The sequence below is a fragment of the Parus major genome, chromosome 21, assembly GCF_001522545.3.
Source record: "Parus major isolate Abel chromosome 21, Parus_major1.1, whole genome shotgun sequence".
NCBI lineage: Eukaryota > Metazoa > Chordata > Aves > Passeriformes > Paridae > Parus > Parus major.
Genome location: NC_031789.1, coordinates 1,030,893 through 1,038,847, shown reverse-complemented (window position 1 = coordinate 1,038,847; position 7,955 = coordinate 1,030,893). Strand labels below are relative to the sequence as shown.

The 7,955-nt window shown below is 62.2% G+C and overlaps 1 protein-coding gene across 1 annotated transcript in view; it reads left to right on the top strand.

The window, feature by feature from the left end:
* ALDH4A1 (aldehyde dehydrogenase 4 family member A1) overlaps positions 1 to 285 on the top strand; it is a 23,847-nt gene extending 23,562 nt beyond the window's left edge. Inside the window, exon 15 of the mRNA XM_033519358.1 lies at positions 257 to 285. Coding sequence (XP_033375249.1) covers positions 257 to 285 — 29 coding nt within the window. The remainder of the gene's footprint in view (positions 1 to 256) is intronic.
* The last annotated feature ends 7,670 nt before the right edge of the window (positions 286 to 7,955 follow it).

Here is a 7,955-nt window from a genome sequence, read left to right as displayed (position 1 = left end):
CCGGGATTGTCCCCAAACCACGGCCCGGCTGTGACCGCAGCTCTGTCCCCTCCAGCCCGGTCACCCGGTTTGGGATCAGCCCCTCCAAAGCTTCCCCCAAACTCCATCCCCGACCCTCCCCAGGCTCTTCAGCCCCTCCGGGGGCTCAGCCCCGGCCCGGCCCGGCCCCTGCCTCGGGCTCGCTCCTTTCACGCCTCGAGGCCGCAGCCTCAAGTGGATTTTTGAGCCTTAACTCTGAATTTCATGGTTTTTGTAGCTCCAAATCAGGCCCCTAATGCCATTTAAACGTCGGGTTTCGGGAGCTGATAAACGCCTGGCGTGGGGAGAGGTCCCGGCACGGGGAAAAGGGACCTGGGGAGGGCTCGGGGGGGCTCTGAGTGACCCCAAAAATGAGCAGCAACAGGTCTGGAGTGCCCCGGTAGCTCTCCCATCCCATTCCCCGGCTCTGAGCGCATCCCGGAGCCGGAGGCTGAGCCAGGCTCCGGCTGGGAAGGCGGAATTTTCCCTGGATAACGCCCGGCTCCATCTGCTCCCCGTCAGGGACAGGGACAGCCAGCCAGGGCTGAATTCCCAGCTTTTCCCACAAGCACGGGCTGGATTTTCCCTGGATTTGCTGCCGCGGGGTTCTCGGGAGAGCTCCCGGCTTTTCCAAGCTGGAAAATCTCCCGGCGCAGGTGTGGGATGCAGGGCTGCGGGATAAAGGGAATATCCCACAGCTGGGAGCGGGGCACGGGGTGAGACCACCCCCAAAATCATCCCCTCCTTCCCTTCCCAGCCCTCGGCTGCCCCTCCAGGCGGGGATTTTTGGGAACAGCCCGTGCCTTCCCGGTTTTCCATCATAAAAGGATGATGAGGAGAAAAGAGCCACGGGAGGAGCGAGGGTGAGGACAGGAGAGGGAAAAACGAAGAGCCGGGAACCCTGAGGGGGAAAACCCGGGAGTTTTCCAGGGAAACGGAGCCTCCCCGGCCCGGTTTTCCTCTTTTTTTTTTTTCCGCCTTATTTTATTTCTTCCTCCCGCAGTTTCTTCCCGGGGCTGCTCGGATTTGGGAGAGCGGAGAATCCCCGGGGGCTGCGGGCAGGAGGAGTTTGCAGTTCAGGGAGTCAGCGGCAGATGGAGATCTTTATCCCGCTCTCCTTGGGGAAAAAAAAAAACCGTGAATTTTCTATATTGAGGGGTTGGGGGGCACCAGGGCTGGCAGGAGGAGGTTCCGTGGGGCCGGGGTGGGTTCAAACCGCGGGGACAGAAAGGGAAGAGCCTCGGGGTTCAGCTCTGGAGCCGGATTTTCCCACAGGGAGAGATGGAGGAAGCGAGGAGAGAAAGGGGAGAGGGTTTGAGGCGTCCACAAACAACCCGGGGGTTTAAGAGCAAGTGCCCGCTCTCCCCTTCCCTCCCAAAAACGCTGCGGAATTACGGAGAGGTTTCTAATATTTAACATTTTTTGTTAAAGCCCCAGGTCCTGGAGTCATGAGAATGCAGCAGGATGTCAGCTTCCAGCTAAAACAAATAAAGAGCGGATTCACATCCCTGGGGCTGACACTGCGGAGCGGGAAGGAGACGTGACCCCACCTCAGGGCAAGGAAAAAACCCTGGAAAAAATAAAGGGGACGGGAGCAGAGAGCCCCTCGAGCACCCCCAGACTCATCTACCCAACCAAACCTCGGCGGGGAGCGCCCTCCTTCCCACCTGGAATCGCTTCCCGGCGCTCCCAGCCGGGGATGCTGAGGCTCGGGAAGGGCTGGGGAGCGGAGCCGGCGGCTCCCGCTGTCCCCGGGGAGGGTTTGGCTGCGATTCCTCCGGAGCCAGCCCGGCCCAGAGGGGAACAGGTGAAGGCGGGGAAGCCCCGGGGTATAAATCACTCCCTGCTGGTTCGGCAGGAGCTGGAGCGGGGTGGTTTTGGGATTAGGAGGGAATTCCTGCCCCTGCCCGGCGGCTCCTTCCAGCTGCGGCCCCGGGATGGGAGAGCCTGGGGCTGGATGGGGGCACGGAACAGCTCGGGGCAGCCCCGATCCATGGGATGGGACCTTGGAGGTTCGGAACTGATGGACTCCATGCAGAGCCATCCAAAGGGTCCTGGACCATCCAAAATCTGGATCCTGCTCCATCCAAAATCTGGATCCTGGGCCAGGGTGGGCAGGGGGAGCTCCAGCCCTTTGCCCCCGGGGGAAAAAAAAATCCTCCTCGTCCTCCTCATCCTCCTCGCCCTCCTCATCCTCCTCGCCCTCCTCATCCTCCCAGAGCTCCGGGCCTGGAGCACAACCCTCAGTCCCCTCGGATTCTTTTCCCTGGAAGCCCTTTGATCCCAGCGAGGCCTCTCTGCCCCCACACTCCCTGTCCTGGGGTTTGTCCCCTCGAATCCTCTCCTGTCCCTACAGCCCAACCCCCCCCGCTCAGCTCCAGCCACAGACCCCCCCTCCCCTCCCTCCGCATCCCCCAGCCCCTCCCGGGCTGTTTAAGATGTATCAGCGCTCCCATCTCAGCTGCTGTTTTCCATCCCTCAGCGATAAGGGATCTGCGTGTACACAGCGCCCAGGGACCGCTCCGCTCCTTCCCGTGGATGTTCCCCCCTCCCGGGGCCGATTATCCGCATCATCCCAGCGGCAGCCCCGCTCTGCCCTTGGGGCTTTTTTATTTTATTTTATTTTTTGTGGATTTTTCCCCCCTCTTCGGTTCTTTGCCCCCGGCCCGAGCGGTGCTGGCAGATCTGAGATGACAAACCTGACATTTCGGCGGCTGTGCCGCAGAGCCGGCCGGGCGGAGCTGCCGGGGACAATCGATTCTCCCCGCTCCGGCTCCCGGTGCCGTCCGAAACATTCAATCCACGTGAGATCATTCCCGCAGCTCCCCCGGAGCTTTGTACCCCCGGCTCGGGGGAAATGTGGATCCCCGAAAACCGGGAATGCCGCTGGAGACGGGCAGGAGCACCGGGAGAAGAAAGGAAAAAGGAAAAGGAAAAGGAAAAAGGAAAAGGAAAAAGGAAAAGGAAAAAGGAAAAGGAAAAGGAAAAAGGAAAAGGAAACAGCTAGCAGTAGGGAAAGCTGTGCCCTCTGCACGGCCAAACTGGGCTGTGCTGGGATGGCAAACTGGGACCAGTCTCTCCAGTGCCACACCCGCACAGAGAGGGGCGATAAAGCAGGGAAAGAGGATTCCAGCCTGTGGAAAAGCACACGATGGGACCTGGGGGCCTGTTGGGATCAGGGAAAATTGGATTTGGGGCTCCCAGGGAGATTCGCTGGGTGCCAAATCCCCTGAGCTCCAGAGGGTGCAGCCCTCAGGGGCCGGGCTGGAGGCTCTGGGTGGGTGCGGTGGAAACATCCAGAGGTGTTCCCAGAAGGATTCCAAAGCCCGGAATCCCTCCTCAGGCAGGACGGTGTTGGATCCCTGCGGGGATGGGAAAGCTGAGGCTCAGCACCGGGAGCGAGCCCGGGTCGGGGCTGAAGGCTCTGCCATCAGCACGGAGACAAGCGGGATCCCAATTCCTGCGGGAAGGGCTGGGATGGGAGCTCTGGGAGCTCTGGGGAGGGCTCAGGGCTGGAAAGCCGGGGGTGACATCTCCGTCCCAGCCTCGCTAGGAGCAGCTGCGGGAGCGGGGCCGGAGCGGGGCCGAACCTCACCCTGGCTCGGTGGGGAGCGGCGGTGACGCCCCAGGAATGCGGCCCCCGCTGGCCCCGGTCCCGGCTGGCCCCGGTCCCGGCTGGCCCCGGTGCCGGTGGCAGCGCGATGTGCGGGGACAGCTGTGCCCGGTGACATCAGCCCCGGCTGGGGATCCTCATCCCGGGCTCCTTCTCCAGGGGAAAGAGGGGGAAAGGATCCCGTGCTGCCCTTAACCCTCCCCTTGCCGGCAGGTCCCGGGGGGAACCGGGCTGTTCCCGCACACAAATCCCGGTGCTGGGAGCATCAGCCGGGCTGGAGCACGGAATGACCGCGCTGTTCCCCCCTCCAGCTGCCCAAAATCCAGCTGCGGGCTCTGTTTTCTCAGCCCCGGCTCTCTCGGCTGGTGCCTGCAGCCAGGGAATGCCAAGAGGCGGAGGGAGGGGAGGGATGGGAGGGAGGGGAGGCAGCTCCAGCTGGATGCAGGCGGAGGGAGCCGGGGGGAGGCTCGAAGCTGCTCCTGCTGCCCTCGGCTCCTCTCCCTCTGCTCGGGGGGTTGCACATCAACACCCAGGGGAGGTTTGGCTGTGCCGAGGAGAGGATGTGGGTGCCCAGGAGCTCTGGCAGCACCCCCTGCTCCATCCAGCAGCCAATTCCCCGCTCCCGGGGTTGCTCCTCTGCAGCTCGGTTTGCTCAGAAGGGCTTTGTTGGCGCTGGGATTGTCCCGGGGTGAAGTGGGAGGGCAGCGAGGCACCCCAGATGTGCTGCCACGTGTGGTGAGATTCATAAATCCATGGAGTGCTTTGGGATGGAGGGACCTTGAAGCCCATCCAGTGCCACCTTCCACCGTCCCAGGCTGCTCCAAGCCCTGTCCAGCCTGGCTTCGGGCACTCCCAGGGGTCCAGAGGCAGCCCCAGCGCTTCCCACAACCCCAAACCTCCCCCTGAGCTGCTCCTCACCCGGGGGTGATGTCCGAGCCCCCAAGAGATGCTGCTCCCCCCTTTCCCCTCCATCCCTGCCTGGAAACGACTGGGCCGGGCCCAACTGGGCCCAGCTTTGCTGCTGGGCTGGCGAGGGGGGTTGGGGAAGGGTGGGATGGGGTTGGATGTCAGCCCTTGAGAACGTGATCCCCCTCCCCTGATGTTCCACCATCAATCAGGGCAGAGCCACGATCGGGTTTTACAGCCTGAGCCGCTCGTGAAACCCAAGCTCGGCTCCCTGGCAGGGCAGGGGGAGCCTGGGCTGGGCTTTAACCCCTTGTGGGGGTCCCTGGAGCAGCCTCAGCCCCTTCTCCTGGGCTTTAACCCCTTGTGAGGGTCCCTGGAGCAGCCTCAGCCCCTTCTCCTGGGCTTTAACCCTTTATGGGGGTCCCTGGAGCAGCCTCAGCCCTCTGCTCCTGGGGTTTAACCCTTTATGGGGGTCCCTGGAGCAGCCTCAGCCCCTGCTCCTGGGCTTTAACCCTTTATGGGGGTCCCTGGAGCAGCCTCAGCCCTCTGCTCCTGGGGTTTAACCCCTTGTGGGGGTCCCTGGAGCGGCTTCAGCCCCTGCTCCTGGGGTTTAACCCTTTATGGGGGTCCCTGGAGCGGCCTCAGCCCCTTCTCCTGGGCTTTAACCCCTTGTGGGGGTCCCTACAGTGCTGCTCCCTGTTTTTGGGGTTGTCCCCCCACAGGTGACACGGAGCAGCTCCTTCCCACGGCATTCCCAGCCCACAACCCCCAAAATCTGCTGGAAATGCCCCAAACCAGCAGATCTGCTGCTTCTCCCCAGTTCCCCACGGGCTGCAGGGCCCGGGATATTCTCAGGGGGCAAAAAACAGGACACAGCACAAGCGGCTCCTTCCTTCTCTGAGTGTGAGCAAGGGGAAATCTGGGTCTGGAAAAGCGAAATTCCTGTCTAACCCAAGGAAATCTCTGCCTAGAAGAGGGGAATTCCTGTCGAACACGAGGAATTCTGTGTCTGGAAAAGAGAAATTCCTGTCGAACACAAGGAAATGTGTGCCTAGAAAAGTAAAATTCCTGTCGAACACAAGGAAACCTGGACCTGGAAGAGGGAATTTCCTGTCGAACACAAGGAATTCCGTGCCTGGAAAAGCGGGATTCCTGTCGAACACAAGGAATTCCGTGCCTGGAAAAGCGGGATTCCTGTCGAACACANTGTCGAACACAAGGAATTCCGTGCCTGGAAAAGCGGGATTCCTGTCGAACACAAGGAATTCCGTGCCTGGAAAAGCGGGATTCCTGTCGAACACAGGGAATTCCGTGCCTGGAAAAGCGGGATTGCCATCAGCAGAGCGGCCGGGCCGAGCCCCGGGGGCGCTCCCGGAGCCCAGCGCGGCCCTCGGGCGGTTCCTGCCGCTGTCCCGGTGCTTTTGTTCCCCCTCCCCTGGGGGAGCTTGTTCCTGGCCCTGGTCCCACTGCGAGGAGCTGTTCTCCGGGAATTGCCTGCCCGGGAACAAAGCGGCTTTCCCGAGGCTCGGAATCCTCCCCGCGGGGCTCAGCCCGGCCGCGGCTCCGCGGGGATTCGGGGAGGTTCGTGCTGATGGATTGCTGGTGGGGAATGAGATTCCCGAAGATGGAAGAGGCCACAAATGTCGCTCTCAGCGGGAATGAGGGCAGGAGGAGCTCCTGGGGAGGATTTGGGATGGTTTCTTTTGGGATTGGGAGCTGTGCATCCCGGAGATCCCGCCGGATAAATCCCAGACTCAGGGAATGTCCTGAGCTGGAAGAAACTCCCTGGGATCGCTGATCCCTGGCCCTGCACATGATGCCGACAATCCCAGCCTGGGATTGTCCGAACGCTCCTGGAGCCCCGGGAATGTCACCATTCCCTGGGGAGCCTGGCAGTGCCCTCTGGTGAGATTCCCGATCCCATCCCAACCCTCCCGGCACAGCTCCAGCCGCCCCTCAGGTTCATTTTTCCACCTCAGGGAAGAAATCAGTCTCGGGAGGGAGCTCCGGAGCATCTCGTGCCCAAACACAGCTTTGGGGTGAAATGATGGGGGGCAATCAGCCAAAATCCCCATCCTGACCCATTCCTGCCTCGGAGGAGCCCGGAACGGAGGGGTTTATTCCATCCCAGGAATAGAAGAGTTGTCCCGGCTGTCCCTTTGGATCCTCACCTGCGCAGGGCTGGAGAGGAGGGAGCGGCTTCGGGCAGGAAATCTGCGCTTGGAGCCTGCTGAGGGCCAGGGGCTGAGCATGGAAGAAGGAAGGAGGGAGGTGAAATCCTCGCCTTTCCTGCTGGTTCGGTCCCTAAAACGGGAATTCTGTTCCCAGCCGGGGCTTTGAGCCCCCCTGGGAGAACGCGGGGCGCCCACCCAGGCGCGTTCCTGCCCCTTGGGAGCTGCTCCCTCTGCCATTCCCGGGCCGATCCCCGTCCAGAGCCCCTCGGTCCCTCCCTGTGCCCCGAGGATGAGGAGGGGGTGATTTGGGCTGCGGGGAAGGCGATAATTCCCCGCCAACACCTGCACTTACAGCCCGCGCCGCCTCCCCCGCTGTCAGCTCCTTTTAACAGCGCTGACAGCTCGCCAGAGGCTCCCGGCGCTCTTTTCCCCGAGCTGGGCAATGTGGGGAGCAGCTGCTGCCGGGGAGGGTCTCATCTTTCTCCTGCAGCCGGGGAGAGCCCGCCTGGAACCTTCCCCGGCTCCCGATTTCATCGGGAACGCCGCGGCTTTGGCAGCGCTTCAGTCCCTGCCTCTGTCCCGGCCGGGGGGAACCAGCTGCGGCTCCTCCTCAGCCTGGGAAAACATCCCGGGCTCCGCTTTTCCCCGAGAGGAATGAAATCCAAGCGGCCGCAGCTCCGGTTCCCCCCTCCACCCATCTCCCGCTCCTTTTCCATCCCCCTTTCCTCACCCCAACTGCACGGAGCTGGGAAATCCAGAGCTCGTCCCCGCTTTCCTTGGGACAGCAGGTCACCGTCCCTTCCAGGTCACCCATCCCATCCAGATCACCCATCCAGATCACCCGTCCCATCCAGATCACCCATCCCATCCCCTGCCGGGAGCCTGACTGATCCCACACCTCCTCTCCCTAAAAAAATTAACCTGTTCCCTCCCCAACATGTGATTTTGGGCGCAGCAATTCCAACCGTTCCCAGACACCCCCTAAAGCAACATCTTCACCCCTGTGTCCCCATCCCCATCCCGAGGGTTTGGGTTCACCCCAGTGTCCCCATCTCGGGTGTTTGGGTTCACCCCGGTGTCCCCATTGTGAGGGTTTGGGTTCACCCCAGTGTCCCCATCCTGGGTTTGGGTTCACCCCCGTGTCCCCATTGTGAAGGTTTGGGTTCACCCCGGTGTCCCCATCCCGGGTGTTTGGGTTCACCCCGGTGTCCCCATCCTGAGGGTTTGGGTTCACCCCGGTGTCC